Source organism: Podarcis melisellensis (assembly GCF_964234715.1).
Source record: "Podarcis melisellensis genome assembly, chromosome: 9".
NCBI classification, from domain to species: domain Eukaryota; kingdom Metazoa; phylum Chordata; class Lepidosauria; order Squamata; family Lacertidae; genus Podarcis; species Podarcis melisellensis.
In genome coordinates this window covers 10,413,729-10,439,165 of record NC_138541.1, presented here as the reverse complement: position 1 = coordinate 10,439,165, position 25,437 = coordinate 10,413,729, and the positions used below count along the sequence as shown (strand labels likewise).

Sequence of the window (25,437 nt, the reverse complement as noted above, 5' to 3'; positions counted from 1 at the left end):
CAGTCTAAAAATCCTGAGTGAATTTAAAAATATCTTGGCCTAGTGCCTAAAAACCAACATTGATGGTGCCAGGGGAAAGCATTCCACAAACAGTGGGGGCCACTACTGAAAAGTCCACTCCCTTGGATGAAGCACCTGGAGAAGGCACCATTACCTATTCTTCTTCTGTGTGGTGCAAAACACTTCTTCCCTTCTTTTTCCCTTCTTTTGCTTCACCCTCAGCAGAGCAAAATACAACACTCATGCTGTGCTGTGCACAGACCCTGTCTCAGCTTCCCCCTTTCTTAGAACTACTCCAAAACATCACTTGCCAAGGAGCTTGATGAAGTTTGCCTGATAACGAGGAAGCATCTAGTTCCTCTCGCCCCTTATGCGCTGGGTCCTTCGTGAGGTAAACGGTTTGTCACCACTTCTTTATCCAGCTTGGTTTCAAGAGTTCCTGGAATGCTTTCTGCTCCCTGTCAGGAAGCAAGGCTGGCTTGCTGAAGAGTCCAGGCTGGTTTGAAAAGATTAAAAGTGCCTGCACTTCACATCTATTCTCCAGCTTGCGCTATGAGACAAGAAGAAAGTACCCTTATCTGTGGTCCTCTGTCTCCTCTCTTTCTCCACTTCCTCTTTGCTATCTGAACTTGAAAATAAATAAATTGATACTTTTGGCTCTGTCCTACCCCTGCAATTATCTCATTGCAACCACCAAGTGGAAGCCATTTTGGATCTGTTTGGCCAGAGGTTTTCAACCTTTTCGAGTTCACGGCTCCCTGGACCAACTACCGTATTTTTCGTCCTATAGGGCGCACCGGCCCATAGGACGCACCTCAATTTTTTTTTTTGGGGGGGGGAAATGAATAAAAAAAATTTATTCCCCCCCCCCCAGCCGTGGCTGCCGCCCCAAGCCTTGCACACGCCTGCCCGAAGCACGGGGCACCCTCCGGAGGGCTCTGCGTGCTTCAGGCGGCAGGCTGCCGCCCCAAGCCTCGCGCACCCGGCGGGACCTCCCGCCGGGCGCGCAAGGCTTGCAGACACTCGCCGGAAGCACGGGGAGCCCTCCGGAGGGCTCTCTGTGCTTCGGGCAACAGGCTGCCACCCCAAGCCTTGTGCGCTCGGCGGGACCTCCTGCCGGGCGCGCAAGGCTTGCGGACACTCGCTGGGACTGCAGGTCGCTGCCCGCAAGCCTTGTGAGCCCGCAGGAACTCCTGCCGGGCTTGCAAGGCTTGCGGATAGCTTCCTGAAGCCTGGAGAGCGAGAGGGGTCGGTGCGCACAGATGCCTCTCGCTCTCCAGGCTTCAGCGAAAGCCTGCATTCGCCCCATAGGACGCACACACATTTCCCCTTCATTTTTGGAGGGGGAAAAGTGCATCCTATGGGGCGAAAAATACGGTAAATTCTTTCTGCAGCATCCCTGTGGGGCTCAGGAGCCCAGTTATGTCACCCCTTGCTTGCCTGCAGAGCTGGCAATCTCTCACCCTTTTAAAAACGCCCTCTCTGGTGGAAGATTCCCTCAGCCTCTTCTCCCCTCTTTTTGGGAGTCTTCTGGGCAGCTGCTGCTGCTGCCACCCCAGTCTCTGATCTGCGCCCCCCCCCCTGCCCAAAAGTGAGGTTTGCCCCACAGGGACCTGGGAAGAGGATGCCCCCAGCCTTAGTGGCCCAACAGACTGGCCAAAGATGAACATAAGTCTAGCACCACAGGGGCCTGGGACTTGTCTGTCCATTCCGAACTGCAAGGACTGGTGGACTGGCTGGCTGGCTGGGCTCTCTCACCTGCTTGCTTACTCACTCCGAGGCCACCTCAGCTCCTGCAATCAGCACCCCCTGGCCAGCCCCAGAGGCATCATTTGCCTGCAGAGCTTATAGCCACGGCTGCTGAAACAAACAGCTGTGCAAGCCTTCGGGAGGCAGAGACCCAAGAGGGCATCAGAGGAGGGAGGGAAGGAAGGAAAGAAGGACAGAGGCCAGTGTTGCCCACAGCACCCTGACCATCATTCAAGGCACCCTGGTTGAAAACCACTGCATTTGGCCATTGCTGCCATTAACAAGACAGCATTCTACAGGTCTTGCCAACATTTTTAGGCCTGTGGGCACATTTGGATTTTTGAGGGAGTGGTGTAAGTGATAACTTCTCTGGTCTTGTCTCTCTCCTCCCCCCCCCCGACCAGATCATCCCCCTGCCCCATAAAAAAATGAAAGAAATAAAGCGTGCTTCACTTTTCCAAGGGATCTGGGCAAGAGTCAGATCCAGCAGAACTAATCTGAGCCATGAAATGCAAATACAGTCATACCTCGGGTTACAGCCGCTTCAGGTTGCGTTTTTTCGGGTTATGGACCGCCAAAACCTGGAAGTACCGGAACGGGTTACTTCTGGGTTTGGGCAGTCGCGCATGCACAGAAGCACTAAATCACACTTTGCGCATGCGCAGAAGTGCTAAATCGCAACCCACACGTGCACAGACATGGATTGTGAACGTTGCAGGTTGCGAACGTGCATCTCGCATGGATCACGTTCGCAACCCAAGCGTCCACTGTAGAACAGAACGAGGAAGAGCTTCACTAACTTCTCCTTCATGTCTATGTATTTTCAAGGGATACAAAGGTAAACACACTTAAGGCTTTGGAGTTATCAATACATCCACAGGCACAATGTTGGAGACTGCTGAGCTATAGTGTTGGATTTTCTAACAGGAAGACCTGGATTAAAATCCCTTCTTAGCCGTGATGCTGACAGTGAGTCATAAGACTCTACGAAGAGCTTGATAGATCAGATCAGTTGTTCATCTACTTCAGCACCCTGTTTTCACACACATATACCGTGGTACCTCGGTTTCCGAACGTAATCCGTTCCAGAAGACTGTTCCGAGACGTTTGAAAACCGAGGCACAAAAGGCAGCCTGCAAATTTAATAGAGAAAATTGAGAAAAATAACATATACACTCAGCAGAAGCCGTTCAACTTCCGAGGTGCGTTTGAAAATGGAAGCATTTACTTCCGGGTTTACGGCGTTCGAAAACCGAAATGTTCGTCAACGGAAACATTTGAAAACTGAGGTGCACACAATTATAGCTACACACCCATCTCTAGCTTTCTGTGCCAGCAAATGAATCCAATTACCATTCCCAGGAAACAGTGTGGATGCTCCTCTTCCCCCAATTAAATAACGTAACCGTGTTCATATACTATTTCTGTATGAAACTGATTTAAGATACAGACTGATGCAGTAGCAGATAAGCTGGAAGCAGAATCTGGATCCAGACCAGGCAAAAGCTTGGCAGGCTGTGAGGAGAACCTGCTTAGCCACATGGACGGGGAGGAAAACAGGAGAAGGTAGGTGGGGAACGAAAACCCGACATCATCTGCCAGTCGCTAGCGCACAACTCTGGCAGAGGGAGCCAAGCCTGCCTTTGGCAGATTAGACCAAGAAACCATCATGTTCGGGGGGAAACAGTGAACTGGGTGGGTAGATGAGACCCAACGCTTTGCTCCTATGCTTGCGTAACTGAACAGAACACTTGTTGTTGCTCAGAGATAAAGCAGGGCTGCTTTATAAATCTGAACTATTTTATACATTGACAAAAGAGATAGTGGCTCAAATAGGCACTCATCCTGTCGCCCAGCAAAGAGTAAGGGTTACCCAGAAAGGAAAGGGAAGTTTTTATCAATTATCTCTTTTAGGCCATGGATGGATTACCAAGGAATGTGTTTACAGGCAAACTAGCCACCTGGTAAGTTCTGTAGACTTCTTCGCCATGCTGACATGCACACATATCACTAATAAAATATATCCAGGGCTTTATGCATTCCTTGCATCTATGGGGATTGCCAAGCTGGCGTAGAATTTGACCTTTGGTACAGAGTCCACCATCTTGCACATCTCAACTGTCTTCCCCTTTACGGCCAAGGAGATAAAATTTGAAAGCATATGGGAGGATTATGGTGTGGCCTCATCTCAGAAGCGACAAGAGGCTGGGAACTGTTATCAGGAAGTTGTTAATCATTATTTAATAGCTATAAAGCCAGCCATAGGATAATGTCTTTGGTCTGCATAGCAGATCAGTGGAAGGGCTGGTTCTGTGGGTCGACATAGTTACTATTCAACCAGCCAATGAGTCCAGCCCCTTCTATTAGGGGCAAATGGGGCATTACCTCCCCAACTTCAGCCTGTCCACAGTTAGCCTCCTTACCTACGACCAGTTTGGGTGGGGTGGGAGAATTGCTTGCCATTTACGCTGGTCTCCTTGCCTTCTGCCACAATGACCATTAGCCGCCACTGTCCCCTTTCCTATGAAAGGAATAACCTGGAACCTGAACTGTTACGACTAACTGCCAGGGAAAGACAGTCTCCAAACACTCTCTCTCTCTCTCTCTCTCTCTCTCTCTCTCACACACACACACACACACACACAAACACACACCTACAAATCCATAATTATATTGAACCTTGGTGTGGATTTAATTAAGAGCTGCTATGGGAGCCATTCTTGCCTGGAAAGCAGGTATGAACTCATCATCATCATCGAGATTTTAAGCATTCAAAGTGCTTTGTGTGTTTGTTGTAATCCTCGCAACAGCCCTGGAAGGTAGGTCAATACATTATCCCAAAATTGCAGGTGGTAACTGGCTTGCCTAAAGGGAAGCTTGGGAACATGGCAATGTTCAAAACGAGCTGTGCCACTATGCCCATCACGTCTGAAATTCTTACAGCAGATTGCCTTGGGCAACCGCTCCAGAAATATACTCTGCTTTGGGTGTTGCAGCTGCCTTACCTGAATGGTTTGCTGTCGGGGTCTGTGTCTTTGAACCCCATCTCTTCCAGCTTGCAGCGGCGATAGAGCTCGTAGTGTCGGCTGTGAGTCTGTTCCCTCAAGTCCTCCATGTTCACTCTTATGAGCATTTCACGCAGCTTCACAAAGTCACAGTGGTTTTCATTTTCAACTACAAAACAAAAGGGCTCCTTATCAAGGTTCTCCCATCTTCACCCTCCCCTCGCCCCAATTCCTTTTCTACACACCAAAGCCCTGATTTCCCCTAGTCATTAGACCAGTTCCCCTAGTCATTAGACTAGTTCCATCATTCCAAAGGATTTTCCTATGAGGTTAAGGCACTTCAAGTGCAATACTTCAGCAATAGCTACAACAACCTTGTAAAGTAGGCCAGCATTCTTTACAGATGGGAAGCTGAGTTGGAGAGCTAATGGCTTGCTCCAGTTAGTTCATGGATGAGTTGAGTTTTCATGAATCAGGCCCTTAAATCATTATGCTACAGCTGCTCTGAAAGGCCCCAGCTTATATTTCTTTGCAAGAGAGACAAGAAACGGAGTGTATAGATTAAACAAGCCATAGCTTTCCAAACAGCAGTTGTTCCCAGCTGTCATTTCTGGTCTTCACTTTTATAGTACTGCAGTCTCCCATGTGTCCCAACCAGAAGGCAGTTTCTAAAGTCTCACTCTGAGCCCCCAGTGAATGATCCCTTTTGCCAGTTCTCTTACAGCTTATAGAGAAAGGAGATTCGGCCTCCATGCTTCAGCAATGGGCGCCCTCTGGATTCCTATCTCATTGCATTAAGGTTGCAAACATTTTAGCATCTGATAATGTGTAGTACAGTGGTACCTCGGGTTACAAACACTTGGTTACAAACACTTGGGTTACAGACTCCGCTAACCCGGAAGTAGTACCTCGGGTTAAGAACTTTGCTTCAGGATGAGAACAGAAATTGCGTGGCAGCAGGTTAAGAACGGTTTCAGGTTAAGAACGGACCTCCGGAACGAATTAAGTTCGCAACCATAGGTACCACTGTACAGTGCACCTGTAAAAAGCACAGTGCACAACTTAACCCAGGCAAATGCATGAGTATGGATTTGAACTCGGGCCTTCAAAGTCAGAAACTCTAGCCAGATACCCAGTACAAGAACTCCAGCAGGTCCAGAAACTGCAATCTCCAGGCCAAGAACAAGGGCAGCCCCACAGAAAGTGCACTGCAGTAATCTAAATCCTGAAGTTACCGGTGTCTAAAATACTGTGGTTAAAACTCTCCCAGTCCAGGAACATATTAGGTGCAGCTGGTAAAAGATGCTTCTGGGGAAAGAGAAGGTTTCTGCATCTGACACAGATTTTGGGGTCCCAGCTACCATCTTAATATGCTCTTCACATTTTCTTTCTCACTCTCTCTTTTTCTGTTGCTCAAAGAAATTAGGTTTTATGATGCCACCCTGCATTTCACTAAACCAAAGCTGAGCAAGCAGATCCGCCACCCGACCCCACCTCTGCAGCCGACATACCTTGCACGACTCCCCATGGGTATTGCCTGGCCTTGGCCATCTTATTCCCAATTTTCACTTCTTCGGTGCTGCCAACCACGGCAAATGGGAGGTGGACCTGCAAGGCAAGAGGCAGAGGAAGACCATGGGAGCCCTCAGTTGCTTTGCCAGACATATTTTCCTTAAATGAAAAAAAAAACAAAAAAAAGGGAAGTAAAAGCAGTCGGAAGAAAACACTTCAATAGACAACTGCGCTGGCTTTCACCGATTTAGTAGTTGTCCAAGTGTTTCTGGAACACAGCCTAACTTTTCGAAGAACGGGGTTGGACAGCAAGCGGCAGATCAAAACAGTCTCCTAATATCTGAGTGGTATTATAGGCCGAGTGAGCTGGTTTCTTCTTTGGTGGCCCGATTCTCTGGTTCCCTTTTATTTGTTTGTGTGTTTAGAATAAGGTTACCAGCTTTTTTTCCCAATGAATCTGGGGACATTTTTCAACTTCAATGGATCTTGTATGGGGACTGATTTGTAAATCTGAGGACTGTCCCCGGGAAACAGGGACATCTTAGCTTAGAATTGCATATTGGTGGGAGGTTTTCTGTTGTCTGCTTGTTTTGCTCTTAGGTTTGTTGAGACCAAATGTATAGGGGTACAGTCCTACCTCGGGTTACAGCCGCTTTAGGTTGTGCTTTTTGGGGGGTTGTGGACCGCCAAAACCTGGAAGTACCGGAACGGGTTACTTCTGGGTTCTGGCGGTCGCGCATGCGCAGAGGCGCTGAATTGCAACCCGCGCATGTGCAGACATGGGTTGTGAACGCTGCGGGTTGCAAACATGCATCCCACATGGATCACGTTCGCAACCCGAGCGCCCACTGTATATGCTCCCAAGTTTTTAGTGTTTCTTTGCTGGCTTTCATTTGATTATAGAAGATCTTAATAAACAGTCTTAACACATGCACACCCAAAGAAACAGCTTCCTTCCCTAGGAATTAAACAGAACCTTAGCATTTTCATTGGGCAGTATTTAGATACAGTTAATAATAATGACGACAACAACAACAACAACAACAACAACAACAACAACAACAACAATAATAATAATAATATTTGCATCCCGCCCATCTGGCTGGGTTTCCCCAGCCACCCTGGGTGGCTCCCAACAGAATATTAAAAACACGATAAGCACCAAACATTTAAAACTTCCCTAAATAGGGTTGCCTTCAGATGTCTTCTAAAAGTCAGATAGTTGTATATTTCCTTGAAATCTGATGAGAGGGCATTTCACAGGAAGCCACTACTGAGAAGGCCCTCTGCCTGGTTCCCTGTAGCTTTGCTTCTCACAGTGAGGGAACCGCCAGAAGGCCCTCGGAGCTGGACCTCAGCGTCTGGGCAGAACGATGGGGGTGGAGACGCTCCTTCAGGTATACTGGGCCGAGGCCGTTTAGGGCTTTAAAGGTGAGCACCAACACTTTGAATTGTGCTCAGAAATGTATGATTCAGTACTCATCAGTATCCCACATGCTTGACGTGGAGAGCATTAAGCAACTAGGTATAGTTGGACCTAATGGTCAAGGGTCCCTTTACCTTTACCTTTTTTGTAGTACTGAAAGCATGTCCCTAATCACTGGGAACCTTTTTCAGCGTCTCCTCTCACTTTTGAGGTTTAGTTGGCTGTATGGGCAACACTTTCATGTACATCACTGCTTGCTTTTTAAAAAACAGAAGCAGGGATTCCCAGGACGTTGAATCTTGAGACCACTTTCTTCTGTGGTCCTGCAGAATTCTAGCCACATACCTAGTCTTCCTAAAGAAGAGCGCACCCCTTGGGTCCATCAAACTCAGGGCTGCCCACACTGACTGGCAGCAGCTCTCCAAGGTTTCAGAACGAGAGTCCTTCCCAGCCCCACCTGGAGAGGCCAGGGGATTGAACCTGGACCTTCTACATGCAGAACAGATGCCCCACCACTGAGTTACGAACCTTGCCTGAACTTCACATCAGCACATGCAGTTCGACCCATAAATCACTCCTTAAACCTGATGCATGTATGATAAATATTGCCAAAGAGCAGGCGGGTCTGACTTTGGATGAGAGTCACATGCAAGCAGTGTGAGTAAGGCAGAGGGGTCAATCGTATCTGATACCTGCCTTCCCCCCGCCCCCCAAAGAAGCAGAAACAACATCTGAAAGGGGCCTGAATGCTTATACCTTCAAATTAGGATTGATGGAATGTTTTTATTGTCAGTATCAGCTGGCATTATTTCCCCCCTTCCTTCCTTCCTTCCCCTTCCTTCCTTCCTTCCTTCCTTCCTTCCTTCCTTCCTTCCTTCCTTCCTTCCTTTCTTAAATTTTAAAAATTTTATTAGTATTTTCCACACAACAACATGAAAAATATCGAAAAAGAACAATACACAAAACCCAACATACAAAAAAACCCAAATCCATATCTTACAAGTTAATATAAACACTAAAAAGAAAAACAAACATTGACTTCCACCAATCCCACAACACCTCCTTTACCTCTCATTTTGTCTTCCTGTTTTCCTGTTTCCTTTATCATCTCTATAAAAGGTAAAGGTAAAGGTACCCCTGCCCGTACAGGCCAGTCTTGACAGACTCTGGGGTTGTGCGCCCATGTCACTTAAGAGGCTGGGGGCCAGCGCTGTCCGGAGACACTTCCGGGTCACGTGGCCAGCGTGACATCGCTGCTCTGGCGAGCCAGAGCCGCACACGGAAACGCCGTTTACCTTCCCGCTGGTAAGCGGTCCCTATTTATCTACTTGCACCCGGAGGTGCTTTCGAACTGCTAGGTTGGCAGGCGCTGGGACCGAGCAGCGGGAGCGCACCCCGCCGCAGGGATTCGAACCGCCGACCTTTCGATCGGCAAGTCCTAGGCACTGAGGCTTTAACCCACAGCGCCACCTGCGTCCCTCTATCATCTCTATACTAGCATCTAGATATAAATCCCCCTTTCTTATCCTTTCACTTCACAAGGTTATTCCAGACTCAGCCAGATTTCTGTCCTCGAACCTTGACTTTTAAGGTATTCATTTAGACACTCCCATTCCTTTTTCACTTCACTTTTTGGTTTCTGTCTTATTATATCTGCCAATTTGGCTAATTCTAAACATTCTGAAAGCTTACATAACCATTCTCCCCTAGTGGGTAACTGATTCCCTTTCCAATACTTAGCCACCCTTTCTTTCTTTTCATCGTATTTGCAAATAATTTTTTTTATTTACTTTGTTTTTTAAAAAAATGGATGGGGCCTGAGAATGCACAGCACCTCCCAAAACACACAGTAGCTGGATGATGTGTTTTCTTTCTTGGGGGAGAGGGTTGCAAGACAAACAGATATGACAGCAATAAATGGGCTGACGGAATCGTAAATTGACCTGGGAAAGGAGTAGTCAGGGGAGAGCATTGTGACTCAGGCACTCACTGTCTGCTTCCTCCTCGTTCTGTTTAGATGCGCTTGTGCAGTTTACATACTGATGGTCCATAGCACAAGCCGGTGCTGACACTTCCTAGGGAGTGGGGAGCAGGGTGAATGGAAGGAAGTCGAGATTCTCCCCACCCCATTTTATTAGCTTTCACTAAAGGAGGAAGGAAAAGGGGACTTTAAAAAGGAAGCCTGGCTCTAGTCCAAGACGCCTAAACTAGCCAGCCAGCCAGCCAAGGCAGCCTGTGGAAGGAGAATGCGTAGATGCTTGTTTCAAAAGGGTCAGCAATTGTTATGGGAGGCAATGCAGCAACAAATGAGGATATTATAAAGCAGCGAACATAGCAGCGATTAAAGAATGGTTCTCGAAAGGTATAATTACAGTAGAAGAAGAAGCTACGATAAAAAGAATTTTAAAAGCGTGTTGTGATACAAAAATATCTGGGAGAATATTTCAGGGAAATGTACCTTCTCCCTATGCACCATTAAAAGTTTGGCGTGGAATTAATAATCACCACTAATGGCACAGTTTTATAACAAATATTCGAAGCCTGGTTCAGGATGCAACAAGATCACTCAGTGCAGGCATGTCCAAAGTCTGTTTTGGGGGCCTAATCCGACCCCACGGCCAGTTTTATCCAGCCCCTGTGGCAGAGGGCCCTCTGGCGGTTCCCTCACTGCGGGAAGCAAAGCTAAGGGAACCAGGCAGAGGGCCTTCTCGATAGTAGCGCCCGCCCTGTGGAACGCCCTCCCACCAGATGTCAAGTAAATAAACAATTACCTGACATTTAGAAGACATCTGAAGGCAGCCCTGTTCAGGGAAGTTTTTAATGTGTGACATTTTAATGTATTTTTAATCTTTGTTGGAAGCCGCCCAGAGTGGCTGGGGAGACCCAGCCAGATGGGCAGGGTACAATTTATTTATTTATTTATTTATTTATTTATTTATTTATTTATTATTATTATTATTGCAGCAGCCAACCAGATGCCTATGGGAAGCCTATAAACAAGACCTCCATGCAATAGCATTGTGTGGTTGGGCCCAAAGCATTCATATTGGTTTTCAAAATGTTCATAAGTGACATCGCCTTAACTGGGGTTTTTTGTACAGACGAAATTGTTTTACCGATGTGTTTATTGTTAACTCTCTTCTGAGATATTTCACAGGAAGCACTTCATGAATGAATCGATGTATTGACTGGCAAGCCACAGCTGAATTGTATCTCTGCCTTGAGAGGAAGGTGGGCCACAGAAAACAGGATTGTGTCCCCTCATGTGGTTGGAAGGGTCCAACCATCATCTGGCTTCTAAACTGTGGCTGGAGAAAACATGGTTTGGGGGTGATCTCTGAACTGAAAGCATTCTTTCAGGTACGTAAAGCTGAAGTTTTCGTGTCCTTTGCTCAGCAGTTTGTTTTGCTGGAGGACCCCTTTGGAGAAGAGAATGTGGGATGGAAGAACACAGCCTCTCCAATGAGCCACATAATAATAATAATAATAATAATAATAATAATAATAATAATAGTTTATTTATAGCCCGCCCATCAGGCTGGGCTTCCCCAGCCACTTTGGGCAGCTTCCAACAAAATATTAAAATACCGTAATATATCAAACATTAAAAGCTTCCCTAAACAGGGCTGCCTTCAGATGTCTTCTAAAAGTCTGGTAGTTGTTGTTCTCTTTGACATCTGGTGGGAGGGCATTCCACAGGGTGGGTGCCACCACCAAGAAGGCCCTCTGCCTGGTTCCCTGTAACTTGGCTTCTTGCAGCGAGGGAACCGCCAGAAGGCCCTCGGCGCTGGATCTCAGTGTCCGGGCAGAACGATGGGGGTGGAGACGCTCCTTCAGATATACTGGACCGAGGCCATTTAGGGCTTTAAAGGTCAGCACCAACACTTTGAATTGTGCTCGGAAAAGTACTGTTTTACTGCTCATCCACCCACCCTACCCACTTCTGTCTCTGGAGTCAGAACGGTAGAAAGCGCAAAGCATTTGGCCTATGCACCACTACTTACTGAGCACTTTTGCATATGGTCACCTCTTCACTGAGCTTCTTAACCATGTAATGCATTAAGACAGACAAGACACACGGCCCCCTGGCCTGGCCAGAACGGCGCACTTCATTTCCTCCTGCATTTCCTAAGCTCCAAACCAAAAAACCTCAAAACCACACTGGAGCTCTTGGAATCCACCAGTAAACAGCAGCTGAGCTTGTGCCGAAAAAAGACGCGCCTAGCCCAGCCCACTTAGCCATAAAAGATGCACTTGGGATTCTTCCCCGTCCAGGATATTGTGTGTTTAGAAACGAGAGCCAAAGCCAAGAGGAAGCTGGGTCTGTTTTCGGTCTCTCGGGACTCGTCCAGGTGGTGTTTTCATTACGCTGTGTGCAATTCTGAAGGGCTGGCCTGCATTTTGGGGGAAGGCCAGGGGCCATGCCCAGTCTGGGGCGGGAGAAGAGCCAAGAGCTGGGCAGATGGGTGGAGAAAGGCTCTCGCTTACATGCTGTGCAGGACAGCTGCCGCTTGGACATTTCTGTGGCTGGAATAACTGTCTCTCCTCCCTGCTCCCTGTCGCCTTGTCACAAGCACCCACACTGCGGCTATGGCCAAGCAGCACCGCCATGGGGCAGCCTCCAGCCCCACCTACTTCTCCTCACACATTTGAGCTCTTCTGTAGAGCTCATCAGTAGAGCTGAACAGCCAGGAAAAGAAGTCTTCCCCATTTACTTGCATTGCAGTGACAAAATGAGGAGTCTAACTCATGAAGGAGAAGGCTCTCCGTAGCTACTAGACACAACTCCACCTCCATTGTCAGAGGCAGAGTGCCTCTGCGTACCAGTTGCTGGTCCTGCTTGTGGGCATCCCAGAAACATCTGGTGTGGGATATTTAAAATGCAGTCAAACCAACACTTCCTGTTTTGCTAGATAGGTCCAGCACCAAGGGCCTTCTGGCGGTTCCCTCGCTGAGAGAAGCCAAGTTACAGGGAACCAGGCAGAGGGCCTTCTCAGTGGTGGCACCCGCCCTGTGGAATGCCCTCCCACCAGATGTCAAAGAGAAGAACAACTACCAGACTTTTAGAAGACATCTGAAGGCAGCCCTGTCTAGGGAAGCTTTTAATGTTTAACAGACCACTGTATTTTAACACTTTGTTGGAAGCCGCCCAGAGTGGCTGGGGAAACCCAGCCACATGGGCGGGTATAAATAATAAATTATTATTATTATTATTATTATTATTATTACTACTACTACTAATAATAATAATACTGTAATACTGTTCTACTTCTGTTCTTGAACGTCTCCGCTGACTAACGAATGCTGAAAACCCGGAAGTAAATGCTTTCATTTTCAAACATGCCTTGGAAATTGAACAGCTTCTGCTGCGTGTTGTTCAATTTTCTCAGTTGAATTTGCAGACAGCCCTTTGTGCCTCAGTTTTCGAACGTTTTCCAACTCGAACAGTCTTCCAGAATGGATTACATTCGAGAACTGTATTATTATTATTATTATTATTATTATTATTATTATTATTATTATTATCCTTTTGCTCCGCTCTTTCCAGGTAGAGACCAGCGCTTTAATGCCTCATGCCTAAGCGGTTTTGGGTGGTTTTATTGGCTCTGAGCTTTCGCAGAGGAAACCACTCTTTAAAGCTGAATTGGAACCAATGCCAACTGGGTGATGTTTGCACCTATTGAGCTTTAAGGAGCAGTTTTTGAGGAGAAAGCTCTGGAGAAAAAAAAAAGGGTGGGTGGGTGGTGGGATGGGGCTCAGACGCAGAGTTTTAAATTGTGGACCATTCCTGGAAAGAGTGGAGGAAAGGTTAAGTGTGGATAAGCTCTAGGCTGCATCCAAGGTCTAGTTGGCTTAGAAAGCCAAAGAGTGACACAACACGGCCTGGACATAGCCCAGAGGTTAGAGCATCTGCTTTGAATGCAGAAGGTTCTAGGTTCAATCCCCAGCATCTCCAGGTCAGTCTGAGAGAGAGACCTTGACGTGAGACCCTGGAGAAATGTTGCCAGTCAGTGTACTGAGTTAGATAAGCCTCTGTATAAGGCAACTTCCTATATTCCCATGTCTTTCAAGAGCAGGGATGGAGGACACAAGGAAAACAAGGCTTACACTCATTGTGGCATTAATCTCGGCCACTGTCTCTTCATCCGTGGGGAACTGGTAGATCTGGACTCCGTTGCTGACCAGCTCGCTCATGATTTTGCTCTTGAATTTATGCAGCTCGTTTTTCGCAATGGTGTCAGCTTTGGCGATTATGGGGATGATGTTCACCTGCAATGCAAACAGAGAGCAATCAGTCATATTGCGCTGGTGGCTGGTGATGCTGGGACTCTCCAATGGAAAGCAGGAGGAGAAGAATGGCAGCAAATCAAAAGGATGCCCAACCCTTTTGTACGAAACCAAACTCATACACAGTTTTCCTTTTCCTTTCTCTTTTGCCTGGACAATATTAACCCTTATTATGTGCTGGACCATAAAGAAGGCTGATCGCCGAAGAATTGATGCTTTTGAATTATGGTGCTGGAGGAGACTCTTGAGAGTCCCATGGACTGTAAGAAGATCAAACCTCTCCATTCTTAAGGAAATCAGCCCTGAGTGCTCACTGGAAGGACAGATCGTGAAGCTGAGGCTCCAATACTTTGGCCACCTCATGAGAAGAGAAGACTCCCTGGGAAAGACCCTGATGTTGGGAAAGATGGAGGGCACAAGGAGAAGGGGACGACAGAGGACGAGATGGTTGGATAGTGTTCTCGAAGCTACCAGCATGAGTTTGACCAAAGTGCAGGAGGCAGTGGAAGACAGGAGTGCCTGGCGTGCTCTGGTCCATGGGGTCACGAAGAGTCAGACACAACTAAACAACAACAACATGTGCTGGAATATCTCCCACTATAACTGACTGAATATGAAAGCAAGTCCAGCTCTGCTGAGTTAGAACAGAGAAGCTCCTGGGACAGATAGGCCCCTTGCACTTGAACCCTGAGCTCTGATTATTTGACAAAGAAGAGCTGCAGCTGCTTCCTGCCAATTATGGCAGGGGTGTGGAACTGGCAGGCCAATTTCTTAATTCCCCACACCCTGCAGACCAGGTTTGGCAGATACCTGTCGGTCCCCTGACGCCAGGCAGCAAGCCCTTTGGAAGGGCTGTTTGCAGGTGCTGTTTAGATTCCATCCCTGGAAATGAACGGAGCAGGGCTCACTGACAGCAAGCCCCCCCAGCTGCACAAGGGAGTCCCCTATATGGGGAACTCCTCAGTACCAGTGTGATAGGAATTCTGAGGTCTTAGATATATGTTAAATGTTCATAAGCGTACCAACCAAGCACCTACATAGATAAGCACAGGAAGACCCACCTGAAACCATTTTGGATTCCCAAACTGACCAAATGTTTTCTCTGCAAGGTCAAAGGAAAATGGAAAGGCCTCCCCATTGTCTTCTCCTTCACAAATTCTGTCTTAAGGCCACATTTAAGATATGAATAGGGTGTGAGCCTGTGACCTGGGCCCAGGAACTAAGTATTTAACATTACAAAAGACTGGCCAGGCTCCCCAGGCAGTCCAATCAAGCGACCATTAAACAGATAACCTGTCAGAAGAGATAAACAACACACTCAGATTTCTGCTGTCGACCGCCTTTTCTGTGGTGTAGGTATGATGTATCTGGGGGGTGGTCTTAGGTTACACCCCTTCTGTGATGTATGGAGGGCAGGGAATTTAAAATGTCTATATAAGTGCAGGCACACCTTGGTTCTGGGTTCCTCCTCCCTCCTGCGTGTGGTGAGTGAGGACCCTGTTGCAACAGATCAATAGAGATCAGGCTTATTAGCTGCTTTGCTTCTCAATATTCTCTGGTTGGCCTCTGTTATTTTCTCCTACCAATAGGGAACCTACGTAAGGACTCTATACGGGCTCTTGTATACCCCATAAGGGGAAAAAAGGGCAAATTTTTATTTACAACACAATCAATTCCAGGGGGACTTTCTGTCAGCACCAATCAGCTGATCGGCACCATCAGGGAGCTCTGCTTGCAAAGGAACTATCATCCCACAAGGCCAATTGCCACTGCCCTCGATGGTGGCTTTAGCATTTAAACCTGCCCCAAGCTATTCTCTTCACACAGCTATCACCCATAAAAAATGCCAGGCTGGCAGATCTAACTACGCTTCTTCCATTTCACGTGTACCGTCTATTTTGTTCAATGCAAAGCCAAGCCAAGCTTTCCAGGTGATGGAATTCAGGTTATGACGTTGTGGTGAATGAAGACCTTATCAAATACCCTTGAATGTGAATTGCAAACCTTTGTGCAGCCTATCTTCTCATTTCCTTCTTTTTCTTTTTCTTAATTAGCTACACCGCAGTGAAACAGATAAGATCCACCAATTTGCATTTCAGAGCAAAGGAGTTGGCCATAAATAGAAGTCACACACAAGTTTCTGTTTCCTCTCTGCTTTCTACAGAGGTGGTGAACAGGAAATGCTGTGTGTCACCCAGACTGTAGTAACGTATTTCAAACAAAAGGAGATAGTGCGACCATGAATTTGAATTCTAAGAGCCTTTGGGCTCCTTGGGTGCTGCTATCTGTGCACACACATGAATATTCTGAATGTGAGCTGGAAAGAAGAAAGTTCAGCTGCATATGGAAACCTGTTTGAAATCTGCCAGAGGCTCAGTGGTCTGGCTCTGAGAGAATTTAAGTGAATTAAGTGAAACCCGTGCACACCTCAAGTTCATGCGGTCCCCGTCCACAGACACAACTGCAAGGAGATCAGAAGCTTGCATTTCACTCATTTTTTCATTAGCTTTATCATTACATCGTAATGATCGTTACCATTGTCATTATCATAACAAAGGTTTGTTGAAACAATCCTACTTCGGTAAAGCAAAGTTTGAAGTTGGCACACTTCAGTAAGCCACAGTTAAGGCAAACCACAGTTTCTTCTGCATTCAGGCATGATGCTAAAATGAGAACAGCTAAAAATGGAAGAGCAAGGTGCTGGAAGAAGGGAGGGGACAGTCCAAGGCTTGCACAGGCTCGTTTGCATCACAACAAACCACAGTTTACCATGGCAGTTCAAGCAAGACCACTAAACAGTCTTAGGAAATATCACTTGTTTTTCAGATTAGTTTCCTATGCATAAAGTGGGAACAATAGTCACAAGGTTGCTGGGAAACAGAGCAGATCAGGGCTGCGGCAGCAACACCTACTTACTTGGCAGAAAGTCCTACTAGGTCCCATGAGACTTTCTTCTATATAAATACACAAGGTTGAGCAAAAGGTAAAGCATCTTGAGGACTTTCTTTAGTGCTATGCAAGTGATTCACAATACGCTTCCAGGGCCACAAACTGGGTTTCTCTCTAGCTTTACGAGGTCGATCATTTGTAAGGGAAAAGAAGGAACCACAGGTAAGCAGCAAGGTTAAGGGCTGCTTCGGTGCAATTTCCTTCCATAAAACCAGAGGATTTGTGTTTTTTTTACAAAAACAACAACCCTGGTAGAGATGATGTTAATATTGACCCAGAAATCAAGAGCTTTTTAACTACAGACAGTGCTTGACAATCCTCTTATATTATATAAACTCACTTCCTGTGGGTGCCGCTAATCCTTATTTGGAAGAAGAAAACAAACAAACCAAAAACCCAACAAACTTGTGCCAAAATTAAAGGCCTTATTTTCAGCAAATGTCTATTCTGGCAGGGGGCGGAATCCAGAATCATTTTTTAAATTACTTTTTAAAGGAGCATTTCAGTTGATTAACTGTAGGTTTTAAGTAAATCTGCCTGAATTTGAATAAGCAGTGGCGTAGCGTGGGTTGTCAGCACCAGGGCAAGGCAAGTAATTTGCGCCCCCTAACCTGTGGATTTGCGCCCCTTAACCCTACCCCCCAGATATTGCGGCCAGTGCGGCTGGCCCCCCTGCACCCCCCATGCTAAGCCACTGTGAATAAGCACAATTCTGGGCGTGGGGAGGAAGCACATTGGGGGCCAAACAACACATTGGGGGCCAAACAACTGTGGCATCAGCCACAGTTTCAGAATCCTGCCCCTCCATCAAAACGCCACCTCTCGCTCTCAAAGCTTCTTACCATTAAGTGAATTAGCATGGCATTTTTATTTCACTCCACAATTCTCCGCAACAGAAATCTGCTTCACTGTTATAACTGTACGACTAGCAAGGCAAGGTCTCATCAAGGTGAGAAGTGGAGTACCTTACTGTCGAGCTTCTTCATGGTGACCAGATCAAGAGATTTCAGCGAGTGGCCGGTAGGTGCGATGAAGTATAAGCAAGCGTGAATCCTGGTGTCGTGGTAGTTAAAGAGGGAACGCTTGATCTTCAGTTCCTCCTGCAGGTAGGCTTCAAACTGGGCATCTATGTATTCCACAATGGGCTTGTAGCTGAAAACAGAAGAATCAGATTACAAACCCGGATGCAACTGCCATTATAGGGTTTTCGTCATGGTGACTTCCAGTACAGTTATAAGACCAGTCTTCCTCTCACACTAAAACCAAAAGCCAAGGTATCAACGGGAGAGGAAGAGGATTAGGTTTCTTTCCAAGTCCTTCAACCACCCCCTGTCCACCATCTTGTGTAAATCATGGCAAGTACAGGTCAAGATGAGGGACGCGGGTGGCGCTGTGGGTTAAACCACAGAGCCTAGGACTTGCTGATCAGAAGGTCAGCAGTTCGAATCCCTGCGATGGGGTGAGCTCCCATTGCTCGGTCCCAGCTTTTGCCAACCTAGGAGTTTGAAAGCACGTCAAAGTGCAAGTAGATAAATAGGTACCGCTCCGGCGGGAAGGTAAACGGCGTTTCTGTGTGCTGCTCTGGTTCACCTGAAGCGGCTTAGTCATGCTGGCCACATGACCCAGAAGCTGTACACCAGCTCCCTCGGCCAATAAAGTTTCACATAGTAGGCTGCAGGCTGGCACACTACACAGGGCAGGTAGGTATTGCCATGTTTGAAAAATGTGACCCAGCCTGTGCACTTGGACTGTACTCATGCTATATATAACTTTATAAAGCACATTTGAAGCACATTTTCCCCTTCAAAGAATTCTGGGCACTGTGGTTTGCTAAAGATTCCTGGGAATCATAACTCTCTGATGGATAAACTACAGTGCCCAGGATTCTTTGAAGGAAATGATGTACTTCAAAGGTACACTGTGAATACAAGCCTTACCATTTTTGCCCTTTGCTTTCTAGGTCCACGCTTCAAAGTGCTTCCCTTTTGCCCCACTGCTTTCCCCAGGAAAACCCGGCTGAATCGGAACAAATGGCAATTCGGGTTTTCTGCAGACTGTCGTTGGGTCCGATTATTATTTTATTTGTTGGTTTGTTTTATTATTTATTGACTGTCCGGAGACAAGACAATCACGTCGTGCACCAATAGCAGTGACCAGAGGAGGAATGACCGCTGGGAGGAGCAGAAAGGGAAGAAACGCCATGGTGCATTGACAGCAGCACAACCAGACACCTTAACCTGCCCCAGGTGCAACAAAACATGTCTCTCCCTGCATTGCAAGGGGTTGGACTAAATGACCCTCGGGGTCCCTTGTTCCCAAGAGTCCCATTCCCCATGATTTTCCCATATCAGTCTCTACAGCCTGCTGCAACCTGCCGACAGTTTGACTTCATCCCCCAAAGGTGCAGTCCTCCATTGATCTAGTAGTAGTAGTAGTAGTAGTAGTAGAAGAAGAAGACGACCATCCTTCATCCAAAGATCTCAGGGAGGTTCGCAGCATAAAAATACAAGATAATACGATTAAAAATACGATTCTGTGGTGTTTTGCAGGGGAAAAGGGTTCAGACACAGAGCTTTGAAATATGGATCTGTCCCTAGAAATTTGGCACAAAAAGAAGTCTGCATGAACCCTTATTCATCGACCCAAGGGGGTCTAAATTATGTGGCAACATTGTGTACCCCCCCGACCTTTGAATAGCCTTTTATAGCAGATCAGCTTTGGGCAAGGGAACCTGATTACGTGCTGGCTGGGACCTGAATTCTGTGCTTTTACAGAGATACTGCCCACAGCTGGCGGTTCAACTGAAGATGAACCTTCTTTGTCAAAACAGTTTGTAATGAGCTGGGAGCTGCTGTGATCGAGTGTCCGGCTATCAGGACATCCCGTTTGTACGCTGGGAGCTAAATTAAAAACCTGCTAATTCCCCCCACAGCTGTTCCCAAGGTCCTGTTCCTCGGTTTCAAAGGGGAGAGGAGGTTTTATACAAGGAGAACGACAGCCTACAGCAAATCTCAATCTTAAAAAGAGAGATTTAGTGATTAAAAACGGAAAACTTGTGCTGCTGGGATTGCCAAATTTTATTTTTATTTTTGGCTAGAGTGTAATGAGAGGCAGTTAGACAACCAAATGCATTCTGGGGAGAAGACTCTGAGCTGCAGTTTTGTGCCTAAGGCATTGAGTGCAAAAAACTTTTGGGGTCAAGTAGGATAACGCTGTGGTTGACAAGATTGTATGAACGACCAACCTCAAGCCATTGGCCCCACATAAGCCAAAGTAAGATATTATTCAGCTCCAGGGTCAGAGGTCTGGGCTTGTTAATTGCTTGAGGAGATAAACTTGCTGGATTGTTTGAATCCCGGTTTCTTGGTATTCTGATGTTTTGTTTTGATTTATGTATTGTATTGTTGGTTGACAGTTCTTGTATTACATGTAATATTGTTGGTTTTGTGGTGTGCCTTTTAATATACTGCTAGGGAACACCGTGGGAACCTTCGTGTTGAAGGGCAGAACACTAATTTAGTAAGTAAGAATTAATAATAGTAGCACATAAGGGAGTGCTCTCCTGCACCAAAGACACCCATGTATGCTGACAGCCCATAATGTGTTAACAGGGCAGAGGGCTGTGAACATGTAAAAAGTAGGGGGAAGTGAAGTTAATGGACGGGGTTCCCTTCAGATGTTAGCCCCAAGATGGCTTTGATATGCACTTGTAGGAATTTGACCTTTCCGGCCACATAAACGGAGATTCTCAGGGGGCCAAACTCTGCTCCAGATTCCATACTTCATGCTGGGCAGTTGTGCAGAAGACCCACAGCCAAATTTCTGACAGGGCCTCATAGCATGAGGGCATGATGCAGAGGACTGCAACGCCTGTGTCTGTGGCCTTTTGCATCGCTGTGGAATGTGAATACTGAGCTAAGGAGAAGCATGGAAGGGGGAGTGGGAAACTGGGGAAAGAAGGGGGAAGAGCGAAGGAGCAGCTGGTGGCTGGGGGAAGCCGGAGGCAAGCAAAGGGGAGCGAAGCAAAAGGGCTATAAAAAGAGGCAGGCTGAGAAAAAGCAACACCCACAATGTGGCAGAGAAGGTTGAGGGCCCTCTGCGCTTTTAATAACTAAAGATTCTGCGGCCAGGCAATCCAGAAGTGCTGATAATGCAAATGAACCCAACTCATAATGTACCTGCATTTTTAAATATAATCTACGCTGGTTTTGCTGATCATGCAGAGGGGTTAAGGAGCTTCGTGGAGGTATGGCATTCAGGTCCCAACCACCATCACTGGAGATGTTCCTCAGCCACACTTCTGGCTCCTAAGGCATGCATTGCCAATCCATGCACTTTCAAGCCTCTATCTACAGATGTTAGGGACTAGGAACTCGCTCAATTCAGTACATGAAAATAGATTCTCAAGAAAAACTGAATTGTGTGCACAATATAACCAGTGTTTGAAATTAGCCAGGCGCCAGGAACGTTTTGCTACTGGCATAGGGCCAGTTGGGACTACATGGAGATTTCTGGGCACTAGGCTGGTGACTGCAGTTTAAAAGCCTCGGCCTTAGTCCATCACTAATACCATTCCCATTTCCGTTGTGTGTGTTTCTCCTTTCTGCACTGGGACAAGCGAACTGTTGTAAGAGCAAGCTACAGTCAAGCATTGTAGCTGAGATCACAGAATCATAAAACTGTAGCGTTAGAAGGGACCCAGAGGATTATTTAGTCCAACCCCCAGGTGAACAGACATTCTGTTACAGTGATCGCAACCTGGATTCAAGGTGTCATTTGGAGCCTAGCTTATATGCCTGAGTTTCTAACACTGAATATAACATTCTGCGCCCCTTCTGCACTCCCACAGAACTGAGGCATGGGCACAGACAGCTGTAGTTCAGGACACACGAAAGAAAATATTTCTACGCAACATCAGGATTCCTGCTTCGGACAAAGGCTTGCTGCAAAAATTGCAGCAGCCAAAGGAAGCCACTCTCCTACAGAAGACAGGTGGCCTGCAAATAACAGGTAAAAATATAAGGTGAGCCTGCTCGATCTGGCCAATATCCCATCTAGATCTCACAGTGGCTGACCAGCAGTGTTCAAAACTCCCATTGTTCTAAGGCGCATTTTGCAACAGGGAATTTCTGAGCAGTTTCTGAGCTCTGGGCCTAATATTTCAGATTACTGCGCCTAATATTTCAGATTAAAACTGAGTGGGAGGAAAGTACAGTGGACGCTCGGGTTGCGAACGTGATCTGTGCGGGATGCAAGTTCGCAACCCGCAGCATCCATAACCCACACCTGCGCATCTGCACCTGCGCAGGTTGCGATTCGGCGCATCTGCGCATGCGCAAAGTGTAATTTAGTGTTTCTGTGCATGTGCGACCGCCGAAACCCAGAAGTAACGCGTTCCGGTACTTCCAGGTTTCGGCAGTCTGCAACCCGAAAAAACGCAACCTGAAGCGTCTGTAATCCGAGGTATGACTGTGGGACCTTTTTCTGCCTCCCCACTTCCAGCTACTCTCTGAAGGCTGGAGAAGAGACCCTCTTAAGAATATTAGCGGGCTGGGCAGGGGAAGGACTAGACTATATGAAAAATGAACCTGATATTTTAGCTGCAGTCCATTCGTTTTCAGCTTTGCATTTTCGTTACAGAAAAAGCACGCCGAGATATTCTGTTTATGGAAGTGAGAGCTGGACCATAAAGAAGGCAGATCGCCGAAGAATTGATGCTTTTGAATTATGGTGATGGAGGAGACTCTTGAGAGTCCCATGGACTACAAGAAGAACAAACCGATCCATTCTTAAGGAAATCAGCCCTGAGTGCTCACTGGAAGGACAGATCCTGAAGCTGAGGCTCCAAAACTTTGGCCACCTCATGAGAAGAGAAGACTCCCTGGAAAAGACCTTGATGTTGGGAAAGATGGAGGGCACAAGGAGAAGGGGACAACAGAGGACGAGATGGTTGGACAGTGTCTTCGAAGCTACAAACATGAGCCTGACCAAACTGCGGGAGGCAGTGGAAGACAGAAGTGCCTGGCGTGCTCTGGTCCATAGGATCACAAAGAGTCGGACACGACTAAACGACTAAACAACAACAACAACAACAGATATTGTGTTGCTGTGCCCATAACCTGGGTTTAAGGTGCCCTTTAGCTCCTAGCCTTCATATCTCAGTTTTTGACACTGCCGGCCTGTGGGAAGCTTGCAAGCTGAACATGAGCACAACAGCCTTCTGCCCACCTGTGAATCGCAGCAACTGGCATGCTGAAGCCATGACGTCTCAAAAACTCTGTGGTTTGTTCCCCACTCTCCAGTTCTTTGTCCCTCGCTCCCTTTGTCCACATGTTCTAGAGATAACTGCATTGCTTTGTTTCTATGGCATAAAGGCGGTGCTTCAAAGTTCCTGTAGCCACGAGCACAATTGCTCTCCTTGTCTGTGCTCTTACCGCTAGCACCTCAGACTTGAACATAGTCTAGGTTTGCCTGCTGCAAAACTCCTGGGTTTCTGCCCCAGCTCTGCAACCAGATATCCTTTCCAGAGGGAGCCAGCATGGTGCAGTCATTGCAGTAAGGGGTGGGGTGGGGGGAGCTTTTTCGGAACATTCCCTTCTGGGTGACTTTGCCCGTGGTGGGGCCAGAGGCATAAATGGGTGGAGCAATGAATATCTCTCTATCTGAAGGAGTGTCTCCACCCCCATCGTTCTGCCAGGACACTGAGGTCCAGCGCCGAGGGCCTTCTGGCGGTTCCCTCACTGAGAGAAGCCAAGTTACAAGGAACCAGGCAGAGGGCCTTCTCGGTAGTGGCGACCGCCCTGTGGAACACCCTTCCACAATATGTCAAAGAGAAGAACAACTACCAGACTTTTAGAAGACATCTGAAGGCAGCCCTGTTTACACCCACCCACACCCCTTTATACAGTTGTCTAGTTTTATGCCAGGGGTCGGCAATCGAAGGCCCATGGGCCACAAGCGTCCCACAAGGGTCGTTTAACTTGCCCATGGACCCTTGCCGCCCACTTGGTTGGCTCCCGTGCACCACACTAAACTGGCATGGAGCAGAGCGGGGGACTGCCTTCCGCAATGCTGAGCGGCTTCCCATTGGCTGCAGGAAGCTCCTACAGCCAATGGGAAGCTGCGTATACCTCCTCCGTGCCGGAAGGAGCATTTGTGCATGTGCGTGCGTTCCGGCCCACCACGGCGTCTGCGGGACTGTGAATTGGCTCAAGCCGCAAAAACTTTGCCGACCCCTGTTTTATGCGCACACACTCTGTCCTGCATCCCGGGAAGAAAGGACCATCTCTGGGAGTTGAACGACGCAGTTAAACCAGGCAGAAAAACCCAGGGAGGGTACAGTGCAGGCCTGGGGAGGGTTTTGGACTGAGACGAGTCTTGAAGGCCAGATACAGAGTCCTGGAGGGTCACATTTGGGCCGGAGGTTCCTCATAGATTACGAATGGGGTGAGGTGTGTGACCTCTGGGCTAGCCGTTGCGTTTTCAGCCTAACCAACCTCACAGGACGGTTGTGAGGATAAGGTCAATTCTGTGTCCAGGACAGCTGGTATCAGCTCCATCTGCTGAGATCCTATCTGCCCGTGGACTGTCTCACCAGAGTGGTGCATGCTCTTGTTACCTCCCGCTTGGACTACTGCAATGCGCTCCACGTGGGGCTACCTACGTGGGGACCTGGAAACTACAACTAATCCAGAATGTGGCAGCTAGACTGGTGACTGGGAGTGGCCGCCGAGACCATTTGACACCGGTCTTGAAAGACCTACACTGGCTCCCAGTATGTTTCCAAGCACAATTCAAAGTGTTGGTGCTGACCTTTAAAGTCCTAAATGGCCTCGGTCCAGCAGACCTGAAGGAGCATCTCCACCTCCTTCGTTCTGCCTGGACACTGAGGTCCAGCGCTGAGAGCCTTCTGGCGGTCCCCTCGCTGCAAGAAGCCAAGTTACAGGGAACCAGGCAGAGGGCCTTCTCGGTAGTGGCACCCGCCCTGTGGAATGCCCTCCCACCAGATGTCAAAGAGAAAAATAATTACCAAACTTTTAGAAGACATCTGGAGGCAGCCCTGTTTAGGGAAGCTTTTAATGTTTAATAGGTTATTGTATATTAGTGTTTTGTTGGAAGCCGCCCAGAGTGGCTGGGGTAACCCAGCCAGATGGGCGGGGTATAAATAATAAATTATTATTATTATTGGGTGAATAGAGGCCTCAATATGCAACCATGGCAATGGTGCCAGGGACTGTGCTACACCCTTCTCTCCTTCCATGTGCTACGGCAGCTGTGGTATCTCACCCGCCTTTATGGAAGCCAAGATGCCTCACTTTCAGAATGGGTTAAAAAAGCAGGCATCCTTGAAATTCTTCCCCACAAGCCGCACATTCCAAGAATTCCTCGCTAAAGCTTATTTCCTATTTAGGAAAGTTTAGATGAAGTCATTAAAATAGCTTTGCTGCCAGATAAAGCGCAGTCAGCAAACTGAAGGCTTTTAAAGTTCAGCTACAACATGCGTTCCCA

At 47.4% G+C, this 25,437-nt stretch overlaps 1 protein-coding gene across 5 annotated transcripts in view; it reads right to left on the bottom strand.

Moving 5' to 3' along the window:
• The window catches only part of SEPTIN11 (septin 11), a 117,210-nt gene that overhangs the window by 28,492 nt on the left and 63,281 nt on the right, over positions 1–25,437 (bottom strand). For 4 of the 5 annotated variants that reach the window (XM_081925138.1, XM_081925139.1, XM_081925140.1 and 1 more), the window contains 4 exons: positions 17,895–18,081; positions 13,801–13,962; positions 6,266–6,425; positions 4,755–4,923 (listed from right to left, as the gene is read on the bottom strand). In XM_081925138.1, the coding sequence (XP_081781264.1) occupies positions 4,755–4,923; positions 6,266–6,425; positions 13,801–13,962; positions 17,895–18,081 (678 nt within the window). The remainder of the gene's footprint in view (positions 1–4,754; positions 4,924–6,265; positions 6,426–13,800; positions 13,963–17,894; positions 18,082–25,437) is intronic. The other variant, XM_081925142.1, reaches the window with a different exon arrangement.